This window comes from Siphateles boraxobius, unplaced genomic scaffold (assembly GCF_051911475.1).
Source record: "Siphateles boraxobius isolate OS27281-9 unplaced genomic scaffold, OSU_SipBor_1 19, whole genome shotgun sequence".
NCBI classification, from domain to species: domain Eukaryota; kingdom Metazoa; phylum Chordata; class Actinopteri; order Cypriniformes; family Leuciscidae; genus Siphateles; species Siphateles boraxobius.
The window spans coordinates 20,167,832-20,190,266 of record NW_027508799.1 but is presented as its reverse complement, the minus strand read 5'-3'; the positions used below and the strand labels follow the sequence as shown (position 1 = coordinate 20,190,266).

The 22,435-nt window shown below is 38.3% G+C and overlaps 1 protein-coding gene across 2 annotated transcripts in view; it reads right to left on the bottom strand.

The window, feature by feature from the left end:
- The window catches only part of pawr (PRKC, apoptosis, WT1, regulator), a 72,161-nt gene that overhangs the window by 3,028 nt on the left and 46,698 nt on the right, over positions 1-22,435 (bottom strand). For both annotated transcript variants that reach the window (XM_077234227.1, XM_077234226.1), the window contains 4 exons: positions 22,223-22,351; positions 14,364-14,392; positions 10,455-10,545; positions 8,146-8,250 (listed from right to left, as the gene is read on the bottom strand). In XM_077234227.1, coding sequence (XP_077090342.1) covers positions 8,146-8,250; positions 10,455-10,545; positions 14,364-14,392; positions 22,223-22,351 — 354 coding nt within the window. The remainder of the gene's footprint in view (positions 1-8,145; positions 8,251-10,454; positions 10,546-14,363; positions 14,393-22,222; positions 22,352-22,435) is intronic.

Below are 22,435 nucleotides of genomic sequence, written 5' to 3'. Positions count from 1 at the left end.
AACCTTGAATCCATGTAAGACACAATATCATTAGACATAATCCATGTCATCATTGCACACAACATGCACACATGTGCAGGCCAATGTTTTTTGTTTTTGTTTTGCGGTGATGACGGTGACGAGCTCAGACCCGCGGTTGGAGTCACGTAATCGCGGTAATGCGGTAACCGTCACAGCCCTAGTGATACAATTATTATCATTATTAAGATACTGAAAAATTTTTAGAAGATGCTCTTTAATATGGAATTAAATGCGTCAGTGCCTTTGTTGGTGTTAGGAGGATGCATTTGCTGGTTCAATACGCAAGTGTCTTGGACACTGCAAAGGGAATTGCAGTGGCATACAGATATCGGCAGGATGGTGTGTTTATGCCACTCAAAAAAGCAGGGTTTTTTTTTACTCAAAATAATAGGCTAGTAGGATTGAAAAAATGAATCAGTGTGATTTGTGGTTGTGTGCTAAAATTATCATAAATATTATTAGAAAAAGAATGCACACCTGAGGTGTGTGTGGCCAAGATGAAAAGCAGGTTCAATGGTTGGTTGCAGTGTGGTGGTGGCTTGAGTCTTTGAATGGTGATTTAATGCTACGTTGTCACCAAGTAAGACACTATAAAGTAAATAAACAATGTCCCCATCTTTTACTCTCACAACTAGCTTATACTCGTTTGCTACTTTAGCTAGCTAGCCATGTTTCATACCTTGTCAGTGGAGTGGAAGCTAATGTGTGCGCATCTTACACCGTGTCTGAAGGGACCTCATTACTGAAGTGAAAGGGTTGACTGGTGTCACCACAGTGACCTGGGTCGCCAGTAGCAAACAATGGAGCGCGCTCTGCTGGACAAACCACGTAGTTACACAATTTACAAACATTTTATCCGCGTTATATGTTCTGTAAAAAAAAAAGTTAATATCGGTGGCATATCTGCGTCAAACGCCGATACCGATATATCTGCGACATGCTCATATCGGTCGGGCTCTACTCTGAATCGTAATCGAATCGAATTGTTAGGTGCCTAGAGATTCCCACCCATAGTAATGTTTTCATAGTGTTGTTTGTTCAGTTGTGTAGGGGTGAAGTTGTAGTGTGTTGAAGGTGCGCAGAAACGCTGGATGAAGCTGAGCTACAATGGCATTATCCAGGGCCATTAGTGGCAGTGTTACGAGAGAACAATTCTCTTGGTGTCTTTTGTTGTTGAGTGGCGTAGAGAAGAATTTGTCTTTTTCATGTGACCTTTTCACATCTGTTCCTGGAAGCTTTGTTTACAGTGCATTTATGTGCGTACATGCATTTATTTGTTCATATTTATTTATATTGAATCTTGTTAGCATATGTACCTTACAGTAAAGGGACAAGACAGACACATCAGGCAAACCTTTGAGCGGTCTAGCAACGACACAACAGACTGTATTTGTTGGCACTGTTGAAGCTGTTTGTGTTGGAATGGAACGAGAGAACAGACTGCAAACTAAGACAAAGACAACAGCTCTGACATAAAAGGGTCAGAACCACCCACTGGGTTTGTTCCCTGCTGTAAGACTGAAAGTAGAGCAGCTTTCTAATGCTGCGCTGGCCCATGATGGAGAGGTAAGGATGGATGACTGGAATTTGGGATTGTTGAAAAGTGTGGAATAGTCATAAGAATGAATCAGTAGCCAGGATAAAGTAAGTTTTTTTTTGTTGTTGATGCATGAGTAGTGAATAAGGCAAGTAAAATGTGCAGTCACATGTAGTAATAATGTTTAATGCACAGTTGTGATACAATGAAAATGAGTATGGCAGTCTATATGTAAGTATAAGAACAGAACCCTGTGTGAGAGAGAAACTCCCCTCAAATAAGGTAGTGAAATATGAGGCAAAAACAAAGCAACACTCCTTTTTCGGAGTGACACTTTACTAGAGTTAGGGCTGTGCGATATAGCTAAAAAAATTATCACGATATAATGTTTCATATCGTTCGGTATCGATAATTATTGACTTTTTTTATAAGCTTTTTTTTATTTATCCACATTATTAAGGCAAACAACAAATTATATTAGTTTTAGCAGTCAAAAACTAAATTAAATGTAAACAAAAATATCTTTGTCTTATATTAAGATAAAGAATTAATCGTTAAAGAAACTCTTGAACTTAAAATGTTACAAAATGTGTGCAATGTAAAAGTGTAAACTTAGAACAAATCAAGGCAAACTTTGAGGTAGATTAACATCTGTAATATTTTTTTTATTAAAATAAAACATTTTTAAATAAGTGTGAGTTTTCCTACATCTTGAAACTTTTAGTTTTATAAATGGGGGTAATCTTTGAAGGATGAACAAAAAATGTTTTGGTCATCACATTAAAAATAACATTTAAATATGATAATATTTGAGTTTTGAAGTGCTGGAAAAAGATGTGAGACGTACTTGAAAGCATTTTACTATTTCTGCCAAACTTCCATGGTTACAGTGAGTGTTACTACATTAAATCCATGGTGAATGTTGCTGATCTGTGGACTTAAAACCTATAACTAGTTCATTCATGGCACAATGTTTGATCCGTTAATAACGGAGAAATTTGAATGTTTCTCACTAGATCTCGCAGCGATGTTATTACTTCAGTGGTGAGTAATTCATTAATTCAAATGCCTTCTTTACTTGATCTCTTAGCGCTGTGTAGTAAAAGTGTTGCTTGATCAAGATTGGCCCGCGCTGAACTGATATTGATAGTCCAAACTGATAAACGGTCCGTGAAGCACAAAATAATTTGATGCAACGTTGTGGTGGTCACGCCATCTTTAACTTCGTAGTCCACTTACGGTCGAATGAACGCACCTTAAGTCAACATGATGTGTAGAGCGCAGTTCGTGGTTGCACAGCAATGACAGACACAATGGGAGTGCTAGCGCTTTAGAAAGAAGGAAGTGATTTGTGAACCACTAAGATCCACTGGCGATGTGCGCGCATTTTAATGAAAATATCTAGCACTATATCGAACATTTTTTATATTGTTACCGACAATGGTGTACTGTCGATAAATACTGATACCGTTTTATGCCCAGCCCTAATTAGAGTTATCATGAATAAACCAGCATAGTAACAGTTCCTGGGGGCCTTGAGTGACACACCTAGGGCAGCGGATAGGGCCGCATAGAAACAAGCTGATGTCAGATGTGGGGTGAGAGGCATTGGTGTAGGAAGGTAGGTTGTAACGCATAGCTGTCTGCTATTGGTTGACGAGGTGTCTGGCAGGTGCGGGACTAGGAGCGAAGAAGTATTTAAGGTGCACAGCATTCCTGTAGCGGTAGCAGAAGCCACCGTGGGGCAGCCGTCGTGTGAAGACCGGCTTGGGTAAAGACCTGTGACTCCACCGAGAGGACGCCGGAGGGGAACGGAAGGTACCAACACTACTTCCCTACCCTTCTTCTTTAAGCTACACACATGAATACTCAGCTTCTTTCTACACAGGTATGGGACACAACAGCTTGGGGAAAAAATCAATAAATTACTACCATAAACACTTGTGGACAGCTTCCTAACATGCTTCCAGCTACACCAGGTGACCATAGTCAGGATGTCCAAACTTGCCTCAACACACATGCCTACAACTTTCTATATAGTATGCCTACTAATACTGGGATTATCTACTCCAGGTGTGTTTGATTGTGGTTGGCGCTAACCCCAGGAGCACGTTTCGACACTCCTGCCATGTACAGAAAGCTAAACATCACATTACTCAACAAACATGACCAATTATTGCTTTATTACTACTCTACTACATAGTATTCATTAATTACATTATTTCTCCATTACTCACTCCATCACAATATCATAACCATACATACACTACAACACTATACGAACAGCCACCAGCTATATTTGCTTTGGGAAATGGTGTCACAATAACACATCACACTTCACCTGAATGAATTTACACAAAAGCATCTGAATTCAACTTCACTTTAAGTAACTAACTTCTTACCAGCTACTGTACACGTCACCACAAACAAGCCATTCTACATAATCATTCTTCCCAATTCACACATAACACAGCGCAGCAAAAACACAAAATAAATAATATACATTACCATTGTAAAGACATGACTACCACCATATACATCGTAGACTACACGCATACATAAACTAGAAAATCAGACAAACAACCTCAAACTATACGTACAATGTCACCTCACATCATCAAACACACCTTAATTACATTCCCAGAGTCACCTGATGTCAATATGACAACCAACTGAATTTTTTTCACCCACAAGACAATTCTTATTCAAGGGCAGAAGCCAATGCTTTCAGTTTCATGCCATCGGGCACATTAAGAGACCAATCGCTGACACCGCACTGTGAAAGCACGATGGAAAACCATGACTCAGAGATAATTACAATCTCTCAGCTTTGCATGAATACAGACACTGGAAAGGGCACACCTTTGCTTACAAGCTTCTATAATGAAATAGCATCACCGTTACAGCTATTGCACACACAGCTCAAGTATAAAGATGACCTTTCGTAAACTTGCACATCAACCTTTAATGCGTTTGTGATGGAAAAACTGTTAATGACAGTGTCATGTTAAACTATCTGTGAAATTACATTATTAAACCTTGACCTCGTTTGCAACGAGAAGGACCTTCCTAACGCTACGTCTTGCTACCTGACTGGTGCTATGTGCTTGTAAATACAAGTGTTCGCTTAGGCTGCACCTGATGCTTTGCGCTGACTAGACGCATATTCAAAGAGTTTGTCCAGTTTCAGCCAAACCAGTGATTTGGTACACACACACTGTGATGAGTGCAAAGGAAAAAAAAACATCAATATCTATCCCCACGGGACACCGTGACTCCATAATGTTCATTAAATTTCCAATCTGGCCCAATGCAGTTGCAGCCATTTCACATTAAACACTTACAGCATGAAACACACTGACTGACACCATTTCTTACCCTTAAGCAAAGGATCATTCTAATCTTCCGCTAAGCCACAAAGCACCTTTACAATATGAAGCTGATTGCTGCGAGATGGCGACGTGGTCGTTTGCTAATCGTTTCTCTTTCGTTGCCGTTTGTTTGGGGACCAAAAACAAGCTTTACACAATGCAAAATACCTGCAAACTCAACAGAGGAGACGTCCCAAGTCTGCCAGGTGCTCTAATATACAGGTCCTTCTCAAAAAATTAGCATATTGTGATAAAGTTCATTATTTTCCATAATGTAATGATAAAAATTAAACTTTCATATATTTTAGATTCATTGCACACCAACTGAAATATTTCAGGTCTTTTATTGTTTTAATACTGATGATTTTGGCATACAGCTCATGAAAACCCAAAATTCCTATCTCAAAAAATTAGCACATTTCATCCGACCAATAAAATAAGTGTTTTTAATACAAAAAAAAAAAGGTCAACCTTCAAATAATTATGTTCAGTTATGCACTCAATAGTCAATACTTGGTCGGGAATCCTTTTGCAGAAATGACTGCTTCAATGCGGCGTGGCATGGAGGCAATCAGCCTGTGGCACTGCTGAGGTGTTATGGAGGCCCAGGATGCTTCGATAGCGGCCTTAAGCTCATCCAGAGTGTTGGGTCTTGCGTCTCTCAACTTTCTCTTCTCAATATCCCACAGATTCTCTATGGGGTTCAGGTCAGGAGAGTTGGCAGGCCAATTGAGCACAGTAATACCATGGTCAGTAAACCATTTACCAGTGGTTTTGGCACTGTGAGCAGGTGCCAGGTCGTGCTGAAAAAATAAATCTTCATCTCCATAAAGCTTTTCAGCAGATGGAAGCATGAAGTGCTCCAAAATCTCCTGATAGCTAGCTGCATTGACCCTGCCCTTGATAAAACACAGTGGACCAACACCAGCAGCTGACATGGCACCCCAGACCATCACTGACTGTGGGTACTTGACACTGGACTTCAGGCATTTTGGCATTTCCTTCTCCCCAGTCTATCTCCAGACTCTGGCACCTTGATTGCCATGACATGCAAAACTGAGCAACAGTCCAGTGCTGCTTCTCTGTAGCCCAGGTCAGGCGCTTCTGCCGCTGTTTCTGGTTCAAAAGTGGCTTGACCTGGGGAATGCGACACCTGTAGCCCATTTCCTGCACACGCCTGTGCACGGTGGCTCTGGATGTTTCTACTCCAGACTCAGTCCACTGCTTCCGCAGGTCCCCCAAGGTCTGGAATCGGTCCTTCTCCACAATCTTCCTCAGGGTCCGGTCATCTCTTCTCGTTGTGCAGCGTTTTTTGCCACACTTTTTCCTTCCCACAGACTTCCCACTGAGGTGCCTTGATACAGCACTCTGGGAACAGCCTATTTGTTCAGAAATTTCTTTCTGTGTCTTACCCTCTTGCTTGAGGGTGTCAATGATGGCCTTCTGGACAGCAGTCAGGTCGGCAGTCTTACCCATGATTGCGGTTTTGAGTAATGAAACAGGCTGGGAGTTTTTAAAAGCCTCAGGAATCTTTTGGAGGTGTTTAGAGTTAATTAGTTGATTCAGATGATTAGGTTAATAGCTCGTTTAGAGACCCTTTTCATGATATGTTAATTTTTTGAGACAGGAATTTTGGGTTTTCATGAGCTGTATGCCAAAATCATCAGTATTAAAACAATAAAAGACCTGAAATATTTCAGTTGGTGTGCAATGAATCTAAAATATATGAAAGTTTAATTTTTATCATTACATTATGGAAAATAATTAACTTTATCACAATATGCTAATTTTTTGAGAAGGACCTGTATACTGTGACAAGTTAGCAGATGACTAATGTCCATTAGCAGAGTAAACAAGTGCAATGCTGTGTGCTTGTGGTGCTTTTAATTACCACTCCTTAATGGGACACTCTGTGTGTCAAACGTTCATGCCACATGACAACTTTTTAAATCTCACATCAGCACAACAGCGCTGTCAATTTTAGGATAAAAAAACAAAGATATATATTTTTGCTTTACTGATTTTTTTTTTTAGAGCATTACCACTTTAGATTATATATTCAATAAATATGTTAACTTACCATCAATCACATTGAGGTAACAAAATGAAATTGCCTACTTCGGTAGGCTATAGTGTTTGGTGTTTTGTGCAAATCTTCAGCATCAAATAAACCTCTAAAGGCACAAGGACAGCCGACACTGCCTCAAGTCATTGTTTTATAAACAAATCAAAATGTGTATTACCTCTTTGAGTCCTGCACTGTTTAGACCTTTTCAAAACTATTTGCTGCTCTAAAGATCTAGGTTAAATGGTGAGCTTTCACTTTAGTGCAATTTGTATACCTGCCAATACATAGTCAAAGACTAAAAGGTTGTCCTGTACTACTTCTAATTGACATGCCATATTTGAGACCGTTCGTTTCAAAATTCTACACATTGGAGGATTGCATTCCCACAGGGTCCAACACAGCTGACAGCAGGTGTGGGAATGATGATACTAATGTGTGTGCGGGAAGCAGGACAAAGAAATCACCCATGGAACTCCTGCAAAATAAACATCACTTCAAATAAAATGTTCTAAGATACATAATGTTATTCGTCTATTGCGCAACAAAATGTTTTTTTTTGTTGTTGTTTTTTGGTTATATGCAGCAGAAAGGGAAAGTGCCTTACTTTTGCCTACTGCAACAAGGTGAAGCATTGTCTGTGTGTGTGTGTGTGTGTGTATTGCAAAAAAATTGCCTATGACACCTTAGCAACACAGAGTAGTATCGAAAAAGCACTGAAAAATCCACGTACATCTCTACCCGGGGGATTTTGCTGGCAGGGGTGCGCCAAAATGTAAAAGCTGCAGCCGGGAGCAGAAAGAAATAAAACGTATTTTTAGCAGGAACGAAGCATCGATCTCACGCATACCTCTACTATTTTAATAACTACTCTTTAACTAAATGTAAAGATCATATAGCTCTAAATATTTCAATTCATCAAGTTCCAGGTGTACTGAGTGACAGCTGGCCTATTTTAGGTTAGACCCAAGCAAAATGCTTTAGAAGCACATGTGCCATCGGCCTATAAATTGTCATTTACTCAAACACTTTAATAGAGGTTATAGCATCGCCGCTACAAATGAAATGCTTATGTAGTTATCGGACAGAAAATGAAAATTACTAGGACAGATAGCGCCACCTCTGGCCACATGCCGCTGTCGGCTTCTCACCCTGTTTAGCAGGTCGATCTCCTCCTTCAGCTTAATGACCAGCTCGTCCTTGTCTTGATGGGCTTTCAGCAGGTGAACGTTCTCCTGTCTCTCCAAGGACAGCTCCTGTGAACACACAATTCTGTCAGATCCAAAGCCTTGTGTGCATCTCCACAATGTGTCAACACGGCATGGTGACAGACTGCCCTGGACTTCTTTAAACAGTCTTAATTTTATATTATTTACTTTAAATCAAGGTGTCTTGCATCCAAAACTTCTAATTTTCTTTAAAATCATCCCAATTTTTCTCCTTTTATATGACTTACAACACCATGTGTGACTGGTTGCTGAATACTGGATATGTGCTTATCTCCAAATGATTTCCTATAAATTGACAATATTTTTATTTATATTTATTTTCCAAAAGTACTGCTTCACATTACTATTATTATTATTATTATAAGGTTTACAATAGTACTATTGTAGTACAATAGTAAATGCATTAACTAACCATGAGCAATACATTTGTTACTGTATTTCTTAATCTTTGTTAACGTTAGCTAATAAAAATCCAGCTGTTCATGTTAGTTCACAGTGCATTAACTAATGTTAACAAATACAACTTTTGATTTTAATAATGTATTAGTAAAGGTTGAAATTAAAATTCATTCAGATTAATAAATTGTGTAGAAGTGCAGTTCATTATTAGTTCATGTTAACTAATGTAGTTTACTAATGTTACCTAATGAAACCTTATTGTAAAGTGTTGCCATTATTATTATTATTATTAAAGGGGTCATAAACTTAATTTATAATGTTCTCTGAAGGGAACATTAAAATCCTCCTTAAAATGTTATCAAGATTTTAACATCCAAAAACATTATTTAGAAGTAATTGGCTATTTTTTTCCTGTTTTGGACCCTCTCTTTAATACACTCAGTTTTGATAAGCGTGCCGCATTCAAAGCTGGGAACTTGGGAAGTAAACGCCAACTGCTATGAAAACATATTTTATGAATCCCTGCCATTACACTCGTAGAATTGGCATCGTTTTCTTACATTGTCAATTGCAGTGTCGTTTTGTAATATAAAACGTGTTGTAATGACAGATGTCGCTCACTGAAGCTTATATTCAAAATGACAGCGAATGGCTTAGATCAAAACAATAACATGCTTTCTCTACATGCTTTCTTTCGTATGATGTAGGCAATGATGTAGAAGTAGGTGTTCATCTTCTTCTGTAGAAAATCCACACAAAAAACAAGCTGCTAGTTTTTTGGACTAACAGGGAACTTGAGTACAATGGCCACTTATGTCAAAAGATCGAGGACAATTTGATTTCTTAATTCAAGACCCTTTTAAACATAAATGAGCATGTAGTGTCGGTTTTGTGTTAAGTAAATATAGACATATTGCATTTCATTTATTACAATTTTGTCACATCAAGCACAGTTAGGATGTGCACTTTTATTCAAAACAGAAAATGCAATTCTGTTGTATTACAAATCGAAGAAAACTGTCAAACACAGTTTTCATTTTACAGGAGGTACGCTCTCAATCCTTCCCGTAACAAACGCTCATTCTCTGTCGGATCTAGATGTAAGAGCACCTGAACATATGTTCCTACATCCTCTCAAAGACATTCATATTTATGACTGCTTGATGCATGACAATAAAACAGCACCTCTCGTGTAGGGCCTACGCATGTCTGGGTAACTACAGACATTCCTCTCACGATCGTGTTGTCTTAATGCGCTGATCTCGAGGTTTAAGAAAAATGTATCTCGGTTTTAAAATCTAGTATTGGTTGAGTGAAAAATCTGAAGCCAATTAAGTTGAAGGTTATTACAGAGCTGTCATGCTGAGAGATATATGTGAAACCACTGCAAGATAAGGTGCTAAAAAATCTCACTGGCTTTGGATATTGACCCCATGTTGAAATGAAAATTTAATATCAGTATGTGACCATGAGTTCTTGTGGGTTCCAGGTTTGAAAGTATGGTGACATTTGAGAGTGAGCTGCACAGAGTTCGGTCACGTGGTGTTTCATAAAAACGGTGTGGATGGAGATGTCTTCCAGAAAAAGGTCAGGACCGCATCGTGAGAACTTACGCACCAGTGATTTAGGATCGACCCAAAGATAGCAGAAAGACTTTGTAAACCCATTGAAACTTTGCCATTTTTTCCTCAGATAAAGAAAGGCAATGTTGATTGAGTACATAAGGCAAACATTTTGCTTCAAGGATACAAAGAAAGTCTTTGAGAACAAGACTGAAAACCTGTAGGTGAGACATGCCGTTCCATCTCAACGGTGGACGTACACAAACGTACCCTCTCTAGCTCCTCTATCCTTCTTTCCAGGGCTGTGGGCGCGACCCCGCTGCCTTCCCGTCCGTGTCGAAGGCGATGTCGGTCTTCGTCGCTGGACACAAAAACACAATTTTCAATGCAAAACCATCACTAATGCAAATGATACTTGTTTTAGCTCCAACATCTAAATGAATACATCTTTCTTTTGAACGTGCCAAGTATGGTACAAAACAAACTAAAAGGGGTCGTGCTTATTGACGCTGAAATGGCATTTAGGAACAGTGTGTCGGTTCGTGACTCGCTACCAATGGTACCGTAAGCCTCTAATGGAGGCGCTTCTTAAAAGCTTAAATAAATAAAAAAACAGGTGCGCACTTTTTCGTTCAACGGTCTAGTTACAAAAGATATTTTCACAAATTTTTTCTCCCTTTAAATGAGACTTCAACCTTTTTCTAACATAATGGCCTGGAAAGTGCATCATTTATTTCGTAGGAGCGGAAATAAGAAAACTGAAGCAGTAAATTATCAGAGTATGAAAAGCCTTTTTATGGCACAGTAGAAGGCATTAGAGCAATGCGCTTTCATTAGTGAGGAGAACAGACCTGCTTCTTACAGGACTGAGCCTTGGGACACTGCTGTGCAGCTAGTCAAAGAAAAGGGAGAAACAAATAAAAAAAGAATAGCTGTCTTTTTTCATTTGTTTCCACTTCAGCATCTCTCTCTCTCTCTTTCCTTCTCTTTACCAAGGGCAGACACTCGACGAATATTCATGTGGAACTTATTTTAACCAGGTTCATTTCGATAATTACATATGTGGAAAACTTGGAGAGAATTAATTTGTAATATTTGACTCTTTTGGCTAATAAACTCACCGGGAATCAAATTATTGGGCTATCTTTTTGTTTCAGAGTGTTCTGAATGAGGGCTGCCTGTACATTCCACAAAAGCGGGAGGGGAAAAAACTGGCAACTGTAGGAAACTCGGTTGTATCTTTAGCAGGATTCTTTATGGAGACAGTGATGCATTGTAGTTTATACACAGTAGATTTTAGGAGGCAGTGCTCAGGAATGGAGACAAACACCTTGGTGACCACCTTAATCAAAGCATGAAAATTAAGTTCCCAGGTATAGGAACCCCAGCATCGTTTGGAAAGACAAAACGGGAGCTAGATGAGTTGCGAATGTAGTTGTTTTGAAGGAAGCGTTCAGATCTCCGGCCAATCACAAGTTAATAAAAGACAGAGCCCTGCTCAAGAGAACCTGTACTTTTACATTTCAAACACTTACATTTCACAGCTACAAGAAAACAGAATTCAAAAATGTATTTGAAATTGCTGTGAAATCAGCTGTGAAAGTGACAAACGCAACACTGGCCCTACAGAAATATCCCGCTCTGATTGGAACTAGCTTCAATCGCCTCACCTCCGTCTTCTAAAGCCTCACTTCAACCTCAAACTCGCAGATGGGCTGAAGAGGGATCTGGCCCCCGTAATATTAACATTCACTGAGGTCTGGTTGGGCCATCTTCATGCAGGCACTGAAAGACCATTTGCCGACTCAAATATTCGCCACAGTTATTTTCTTTTGAGGGACGGCCATCCTAATCCTCCTGCTAATGAGGAGGTACGGTCAAGTGCTTCATACTGTATAATGAGGATATTCAGGTCAAACGTACAGAATGAAGCCGATGCTTATGAACCAAAACTATTTAGCTAATACAAGCATCATCACAATTAATATTATTGCTCATTAGGGTTACAGATTTGAACAAACCCCTAAGAGTAATTCCTCCAACAATTTTTGTGTATTTTGCGTTACTTTTAAGTGATCAAACTCTGCTAACACATGATAATAATGGACCTGCGCCGTCTAGTGACCAGAATATCACGTTTCCAGGTAGGCTCTTTTCATTTTATTTCTTCTTCATGACAAAGAAACCACCTTACAACCACCTAGAATACCCCAGCAACCACAAAGTAATGTCCTTGCCACAAGCCAGCATAGGGGCGACAAGTTATTTTCTTCTAAAAATGTAAATCTCTACTTTCAAAACTGCAATTGGTCCTGGCATCTTACTAAGATGACACAGCTGTTATTCAACATGAAAGACAACAAAAAAACTAGAACAATAATAATAATAATAAAGGAAACCCTAAACGAAAAGGTCCAGTAACGTGTCCAGATAAGGTGTGTGATGTATTTTGCCGTTCCTCTATCAGTGTAGTGTAGTCTGAATCTGATAGACTCGGAGAACAGAGCAGATGTCCAATCTGAATGTTCATGTCCTGGGAATGTAACAGCCACTCTGTTGCATTAGTCCCCTGTGGAGAGGAAACGGGAGGAGGTAGAGGTAATGATCTGCTCCTGGAAAACCAGCAGGGGTAGGTGTGTGTGGGTGTGTGTGTGTGTGCGTGCGTGTGTGTGTGTGAGACTGGGTGTGTGTGTGCGTGTGCCTGCGTGCGTGTGTGAGTGAGAGAGTGAGAGAGGGCGGGGGTCCAGAAGTCAACACTAAATATGTTGGCCATACTAGCTGGCAGCAGTTTTAATTAAACATTTCTATAGAACTGTGTCCTTTCCTCAAGAATTAACTTTTGGTTAGTACTGAACTAACCATAGAAAGACGTATTTGCCTCGTCTCTGAAACATTAAATATGGCAGTGAGACTATAATTTAATGTGATGGTTAGCCTTCTCCTCTTATACTGATTCAGTGTGAGTGTGTATGAAGCGGTCTCAGCTGCTTGTTCTGCCGCCCACCTGTCGTGCCGGCTGCGGCAGAGCCCTTGGTGTTCGAGTGCGAGTAACGGGGCAGAAAGATGGGCGAATAATCAAACAACCAGACTGAGCCTCAGATGGGCTTTTGTCAGCATCACCCTGGAACCATTGTGCAAAAGAGTCCAAGCGATTGTAAAATGAGAGGTCTGATTCATTTAGTGAATCAGTTAGTTCATCTAAATAACCTAGCTCAACTAATTGGATGGCATTTTCACTCAAAAGTCTCCAGAAGTCAACATTTAAACAAGATTTGAACATATATTTTCTGTGAAGGTTGCTGAGGTGTTCTGACCGGTCATTAGCATGCTGCTACACCATTGCTACTATACTATATGGTTATTTTTCCGTTGCTAGCAGTCCAAGTTATGAGAGCCCACCCAAGTCTCTATGATATTTCTGCTTTTTAAATGATAAAGTGAGGATACAATTATGGTCAATTAAATTACATTTCATGGAATTACTTCTAAACTTTTCCCTTACAGTTGAGTGAATTTCTAACCTTTTTATGTAAAGCTTCAAAACATTATTTTAAATGAATCGGTTTAAAGAACAATTTGTTTGTGAATTTAACCTCAATTGCTGTAAACTGTATCAAAAATTGAATGTGACACTTGTAAATGTTTAAGAAAAATAGCCATTGTTGGGGCAGGAAGTGTTTATGTGAGAGGTGACACTGGATATTTCTTTGTCAAACTTGATCAGAGTTTGGTTTGGGGTGAAGGGAAAAACTTAGGGTCTACAAGTTTTAATTTCCTGGTATTTTTCTCTCAAATTTGTCTGATCAGCTTGATACAAACAGGCCACTTGTATCATTCAAGTGGAAACAAATTCAGTCCTGACGTTGCTGCCGACTGAGAGAACGAAAGCTCCTGGCAGTCTCACAATGGCTCTGAAAAAGAGTCCAGTTAAGCCATGCTGCCACAGGCTTTAAATCCCTTTCTTCTGACAAGACACATTTTTTTCAGCAGTTTTGCTAAGGCAAATTTTTAAGCCAGGAGAATTTTTGTACATCTGACAGAAGCCACCAGATGAACGAATGGTACAGAGCGGCGGTCAACAGCTAAAACTGTTTAATCCCTTCGATCTGCCTCTGTGCAATGCAATGCTGAAACAACGTATTTTAACCACTGACAGATATTGAATGCAGTCAGACTCACCTCTTATGACTTCTGGATCTCGGAGTGTCCTGAAAAAAAAAAAAGAGGCAAAAGAATGAGAAAAGTCTGTGGCTTTAATGGACAAAGAGACAGATAGACCTAAATACAGATACATGCACATACACAAACCCACACACTAAAGCTTCTTTTGGCCTTTGAACGGTATGACTATTCATATGCCCCTTTCTGAGATACAAAAGCTAAACCAGACAAAATTAATCAAAAAACAATAAATCCAGGCACCAACTCACTCAGCGTCAGCGATGAACCTTATGGTTGTGTTTTCTCCAAAGAAGCGCATCAAAACAAGTTCCATCACTGTGACGACATTCTCATACTCTTAACTAAAGGCTGATATCTACCTCATACCTAAAACTTACAGACCAGTGTGTTCCAGGAACACATAATTATGTTTATTATAATGCTTTAACAGTTATTTTTAATGTCCACCACAATTTATGTTGTTTTACAATATAAAAATAATAATTCTGTGTTCATAGTATTGACCCACACTGTAAAAAAAATCCTGTTGTTTTGAGGGGGGGGGGAAAAGGCCGCTGTGGTTACCAGAACTTTACCGTCAAAAATACAGTATCAACGTTATTGGTTTTACAGACTTAACGTAAAATTTACAGTAATAGACCGTATTTCATTATCTGATTTAATATTAATTTACCAACCCATTGAAGTATTAATATCTGTTTTGTACCATTGTAATACACTTACAACTAACAATCATCACAGCAGTGATGAGTCACATGATAAATCAAAGCTTATCACAAGCAATCTTCCACAAGAAAGTTAATACTATTATATAGAAGCTGCACAGTCTCATTTACACAAACATTAAACACCATCACGGTAACACACATGAAATTTAAAAAATGCAATAAACATTAATTTAACAACATTAAATGTGACATAAAACCTTAATGTACATAACTGATTAGAAAAGAACTAAGAAAACTATGAAGACATAGTTATTTCAACAAAAATACATCAAATGTGAAGTGTCACGCAGGGAATTGTGGGAATGTCAATTTACGGTTTTTCAGTGTAAATTATACAATGAGTTGTTCTTTTTCACTTTCAAAAATTGTAAATTTAACGGTATTTTACAGTAAAATCACATTAAATGTACCGTTAGATCTATCACAGTTATTTACCGTATATAGTAAGGAAACATTCTGTTAACCAATTAACAGTTTTGCACTTTAGCATTTTTACAGTCTTTTACCATTAAAATCACGATCATTTTTTACAGTGATATCATTCTATCTCAAATCTCATTCATTATTATTTTTATTATCTGGGTTTCAATGCATGTTAAATTTTTTATCTACAATGTTTTGCTGCAATTACATTTTACTATCATTCCTCTTATCGCCTCACAGCCTCTCGAAATTTGTTTGGCTGAAGCAATATGTCAGCAATCTAAATCTCTGTAAACCCACAAAGCAAAAATAGGGGGAAATATTCATTTTTAACGATAAAAAAAAACATACTTCAGAATCAAAAGCTTCAAAAAAGGTTGAAGTGAAAAAGAGATTGAGAGCAAGTGCTAAATTATTTAATATAACTACTGTTTGCATAGCTGGAACCCTTAACCTTAAAAAATATAAACATTTTGGTCATCAGAGCCCAAAGAAACAGAACAGAAAGTGTGTAAGCATGAAGACAGAGAGTGTGTGGGAAACCGAGATGGAGAAAGCAAATATATTCATTGTATTCAGCCAAGTTTTCTTCTGCTAAATTGGTTATTGCATAAAAAAGAATTCATAGCTGTTTGCGATCTGACGGGCTTTGTGATTTTGACACCCAATTTAAAAGGTAAGATCTCAGAAGTCCAGTCTAAAAAAGTCCAGCACAGGCCTGCTCTGGCATTCTGGAGCTGTGATCATGTGCCCTAAATCTTTCCTGCTTTATGCGATAAACATTTAAATCCTCCTAGAGAAAAGCAGCAATGCCCGTCGTCCATACACTATAATATTTACCCATATAGGCTTCGTAAGATTAAAAACGAACGCTGAAAGCCTCGAGCTTGCCATGCAAAAAACCAAAGGGTGAGAATTTCAGCTGCTGGGCAGAAATTTAAAGGAAACTGCATTTAATCACACTTTGTAAATACTGCTTTTCTCCATAACGTTTTTTAGCAGGCGCTTTTGTCAGGTGAAAATTACACTGCCACTATCTCATTTCTCTTAATGTTAGGGTCAGCTGGGAAATCCCTCCCAGCACATCCAATGTCTTCACACTAGAAGTGCTAATTAAAAATGTAAATCAGCACGAACATTCATTAAACCCTAATGAGTTGTATATTTTGAGGTCTTTTCATATGTTCTAATGTCCTTTATATTGTCAATCAAGGACTTTGTCTCAAACCCCAGTGAGTTTCCCACCCTTTCACCATTTGATTTGATTGTTCAAATGCACCTATGATACTCTCTTACAATTACAGGCAGGTCAAACGTTTCAATCCACCATCCAAATGTGCCCATGTTGGCCCAAATTTTACATGATCGTGCCTATTAAACTTATTAGAAGATTATGCACATACAAAATTGTTTGGCATAATTGGTATGTTTGAATATTTGAGTGTAGCATTGATGTATGCAGCATTTTGAGATAGTGTTTTGATCATCACACTCATGTACTGCACACTATGATGACTAAAAATGCTGTGTAGGGTATGGACCACTCAGACACACACTAATTATTCATTATATACAAAGGTTTATGAAACTCCAAAACTAACAGCCCAAATGAACGAACACAAGGGCAGAAACAGTGTCATGTCACAGGGCAGGTAAGGAGATTTTACGACCTCCGAGGAATGTGGCCACATACTCGAGAGAGATACAATGGGAACACAGAAACCCTCTTTAAAACAGACTTTGCTGCATTAATCATAGACTACCTGATCTATAAATGAACGTGCATAAAACTGTGATGACTATTGTGACTATTATGGGACTGTGTGACTATTATGTATGGTATGTACCCTGATATACCACCAACTAACGATCAATGTAACCTCACCTGTATCATGCCTCCTACCTAATTAATAATCATTTAATGACTCACACTTTGATGTACATCACCTTCTACTTGAATGCAGTGTGGATGTGTTATAGCTATCTGAGCATTAATGAAGGTATAACCCCGCTTCGGACAAAGACCTGTAAATCAACTAAGAGCCACTTTCCCTCTCAGACATGTCACCATTCTTATTGGTCGAGTTCAACCCTTGGGGGTGGATCCTTTCCAGCCTTTATCAGAGACAGTCCACATGTGACCTCCCTCTCTTAGTTCTTTCATCCAGCCGCAACACTGTTCTGGTGTTACTGGGGAACCCCCTCCCCCTCCACGGGGGCCCCAGGGCCCAGCAGGCCTCGATCCAACCAAATATGGACTATGGCAGGAGGGAGAAGACTCTCTCACAAAGAACCAAGGACAATCTCAAGAGTTTTGGAACAAAGACTCCAACCAACAACGACTCCAATCACCTTTCTCTCCCGACTTCCTCACTTCTCCTGGGTGCTCGGCGTGGCCTCAACAGAGTCCCAGGCCTTGACCAAACTAGCCATGTGTTCCCGGAGAAAGAGAACTCGCAACCAACTTCCACTTGACACTGCCGGAACCATCAACGACTTCAATTTTCAACAACTTCAAGAATTGTTCCCACTACAAATGCAAGTATTAAATTCAATGAAATGTGAAAATGAAATTCTGATGGTTCTTCTCATAGTCCCTCTTCCGGTTTCCAATTTAATCCTATCACTAACCTATTTATGTATTTCTGTATATATGTGTGTGTTTAGTTTATTTATGTTTATGATTTAGTTAATAAAACTTATGCACTTTATGTATTTGGTTCTGATTCGCTTGCAATGCGAAGTCCCTTTACGGTTTTTGTTCTTGCTACATGCTCAAAACGCTGTACATGCTAAGAAATAATTATTCTTCTGTGGCCAGGGAAGATATAATAAATTAATAATCAAGAGAGTTCGTTTGACGAACTGATTAATTGATTGTAATATTAATTTAGCCATGTCAAGTTAATCCAATTAACTGACCCAAATATTCATAATTAATCATAAGTTATTATTGATTATTAATATTTCATATAGCTAGGTTCCTTACAGCTGTCAAGGCAAATCTGAATCATTCTGAACCTTTTTGGCCATTGATAGGTAGGGAACACACTAGGTTTTGAGGACTAGTTTAAAAATAATCATACAGCACAGTTGTTTTCCAGCAATGCATTAGAGCCCCTGGCGCCACACTGGTGCGAGATGATCCTGTGGAATGTACCGTACGGTTCTGAGAGTTCTAGCGGTTCTCCGGTATCGGAGTATGTTTTCCTTGTATGGCAGAAGAGAAAAAAGGTAAAACGTGCCTTAAGCAGAAGCAGATGGAGGCCTTGAGATGATCAGGACTTCATTAGAGAGAGAAGAGGCAAAATAACACAGACACACACACACACACACAGCACCAGAAGGGAAATGCTTGTCCCAGCATAAAAATATCTAGGAATTATACTCATAAAGCTACAATCTTTTAATTTACTGCATCCCTAAATTAACAGCGGCCTTGAGCAGACTGTACAGAGAATATTCAGAGACACATCATGTGCATCCAACCCTGTAATGGGTGAACCTGACAGCTGTAAGGCATCGTACTAATGTTGTAGAAAGCTCGTAGATTATGACCATGTCTAGTGGGAGATCAGAGAGAAGTGAAATATGACGTGGAATTCCACAAAAGCCATTCCAAGCAACAGATAAATGCAGCAGGAAAAAAGCAGCACATTTTTGAGACGCACTACGCTCGCATCTCTGAAGGGATGCGTAAATCTGCCATCTGCTCTAACTGTGATGTCTATAAAAAAACAGGGACATAATGTTACCTTTGCCATTTCTCATAATATAAGCGATTTTCTGGATGCTGCTGAAATTATGTAATACCACACAAGCAATTGTGCTTCGTCTGTGGGCACAGGGCCTCAGAGAGTACCGACATTCACTACAACAACACAACTGACCTTATGGGAGTGATTACTTAAACATGCTCACTGCTTTTCAAGGGCGGACCACTCCTTTGACCGTCAAACAAAATGACTTTGCAACATTCGCGAGTCGGCTCACTCGCTCGCTGATGTACCTGATGATTTTAGAAAAAGCTTAAATGCAGTAACTTCAAACGCAGCGTATCAACATGCTAAATTATGATGACTAAAAGAAAGACTTTTAGTCTAAAAACTAAATTATGAAAGACTAAAAAACTAAAAGCACAAGCTTTTATATCAGGTTATGTTGAAACAATATACTGTATATAATAATAGAAGACAAGAAAATAATGAAATTACAAACGAAAACGTATACAAATGTTGACAAAAACTGACTTTAACAGAAAGGAAAAATGTGTAACCTATACTATCTGCAGATTCAAATAGGGTTAATAATAATAATGTTGTTGTTTTTGTGTGTTTTTATCAAAATAAAGTTAACTTTAGCCACATATATGTAGCCTTATATTTAATGGAGAAAACAAATCATGGAAGTGGAAAATGAACGATGGTCAGTGCCAAGACGAGCACTACTTAAATAAATTATTGTTTTGCTGATGTTCTGCTTTTGGATGATTATAATTTGCAAGTTTATTTGCACAGGCTGGTATGGGGAAAAGAACAAACAAAACTCCATTCACTAGCCTCTCTGGACGCCTAGTATCTGACTTACGTGTTCTGTAACAACACTTTGTACCCTAATTATAACAGTAATAATAATTGAGGTAAAAATATTATGTATTTGGGACGTCAGTCATTTATCTGTCGAGCTATTTGCAAGTAGTCTATACAAAATCTCTTTTATTTAGTATGTCACTCTTGACCAATCAAATTAGAGGACGAGAACTGACTATTGCATAATATCCTACATACAAAGTGAACCATGTTGGATACAACAGAGGCCAACATCTGGAGAACTGTGGGTTGGCGTACACTGCTGAACATGACCAGTATCACCAGAAACACATGTAACTACTCACATTCCACAGCTCCGGCATTAGTTTCTTTATTTAAACATAATTATAAATCTAACTGCAGCACATTTCAATGGCTTTTCAGCGAAGCACTTTTCACAATGCTTTCAGTCGCAAACAATTGCTCACTAAAAGTCCTTTCATATTTCGCAATAATAGGTTTGAAATTCTAACTGAATATACAGTAGCGAAAAGTAATGCAAGATGACATGCACCCAGACACACAATGCCAATGTGATTACAGTTTCAGAAATCTGGAGCTAATGGTCTCCTTTATTCATTCAGCAACCTGAAGCTACATGGAATCAACCACCCAACAAGAGGAAATTTGATATAACACAACAATGCATCATTTAGAAAACTATGCAATCAATTTCCCTGAGCTCTGCTGATGGCAGACAGACAGTTAGCCATCCCCATCTTTTTGTGAGCCACTAAAATGACAAATGCAGGCAGAATTTTCAGTGATTAATGGCTTGAAGTTTGGTCTTTTCCTCACTCTAAGCCATCATTATACTTCATAAGATTTGGAATAAAATGCACCAGTTCTATGGGCTACTTTTATGCTTTTTTTCACCCCCTGGTCACTAGGCTCATTAAATGGAAAAAAAGCAGCATGAACATTCTTTTAAACATCTCATTTAGTGATTGGCCATACAGGTTTATAACAATGAGGGTGATTAAATGACTGAAAAATACATTATGCGCAAAAAGCAGATGTACATTAGTACTTAATGTATTTTATAAATGCATTTTGAATATTTATGTTATAAGCATTGCATATTGTAAATATAATACTGTTGTTGTTTTTTTTCAAAATCTAAATTCAAGAGAAAATATTACTAAAAAAGGTTTTAATTTCTGATATATAGCTACACACACTACTGTTCAAAAGTTTTGGATCTGTACGATTTAAAAAAAATTTTTTGAAAGAAGTCTCTTATGTGAAATATTATTAAAATTTCAAATAATTATTTTCAAATGTTAATATATTTGTAAGTGTAATTTATTAATGCGATGTCTCCAGTCTTCAGTGTCACATGATCCTTCAGAAATCATTCTAATATGATGATTTGGTGCTCAAGTAACATTTATTATTATCAATGCTGAAAACGCTTGTGCTGCTTAATATTTTTGTGGAAACTATAATACAATTTTTATAAAGAAAGAGTATAAAATCAAGAGTATAAAAAAGAACAGCATTTACTTAAAATACTTTTTTAAATAAATGCCTGCTGTCACTTTTGATCAATTTAATGCATCCTTGCAGAATAAAAGTTAATTAATATTTTTTTTTAAATCTTACTGAAAAGTAGTGTATATATTATAATAATGAATGTGTATTATTTTTTTTATTTTTCAAAAAAATTCAAGGGAAAAAATATATTACGCTTGATATGCATTCATTGTTAATATAGTATTTGTGAGAGGTATTTTATTACTGTGTTTTGTTTTATTTCTCTTTTCCTCTTTTTGTGGCATTTGCTCGCCCCTGAAGTTCGGCTTTAAAAATCTAAAATACAAAATATAATGCCGTTGTGATCCTGTTCATCACGTTTCCTCTCTAGACAGGTCGTAACACAACGTAAATAGAAGACAAACCACTGTCATGTCTAGTGTCAAGAGATATGATCTCTTCTCATAATGTGGCTTGAAGCTCCATGAGCTTGGGCTGTTCTGCTTTCTGTTTGTCACTTGATTGTGTTTGTTTCTTTGGTCAACACTGCCTCTGTAAGGCAGAACGATGACGGCACTCCAAACACCCTCTAGAGGCAGGACTATCCTCTGACATTCATAAAACACTCACACACTCTCACCTGTATGGAGTGGGCCTCTCCGGGGTCAGAGATCAGCGCCTCGTTCTGGACCGTGTTGTGCAGTGTAAGACTTTCATCCGTCTTCCCCTGCTTCTCTTCTCCGTCATCATCATCAAGCTCATCCAAGCTCTGCAGAGAAAAGTTCAGGCTTAGTCAGTTTAGTTTGTTCCGATTGTTTGGGATTTGTGGATTATTTTCACATGACGAGAGAGT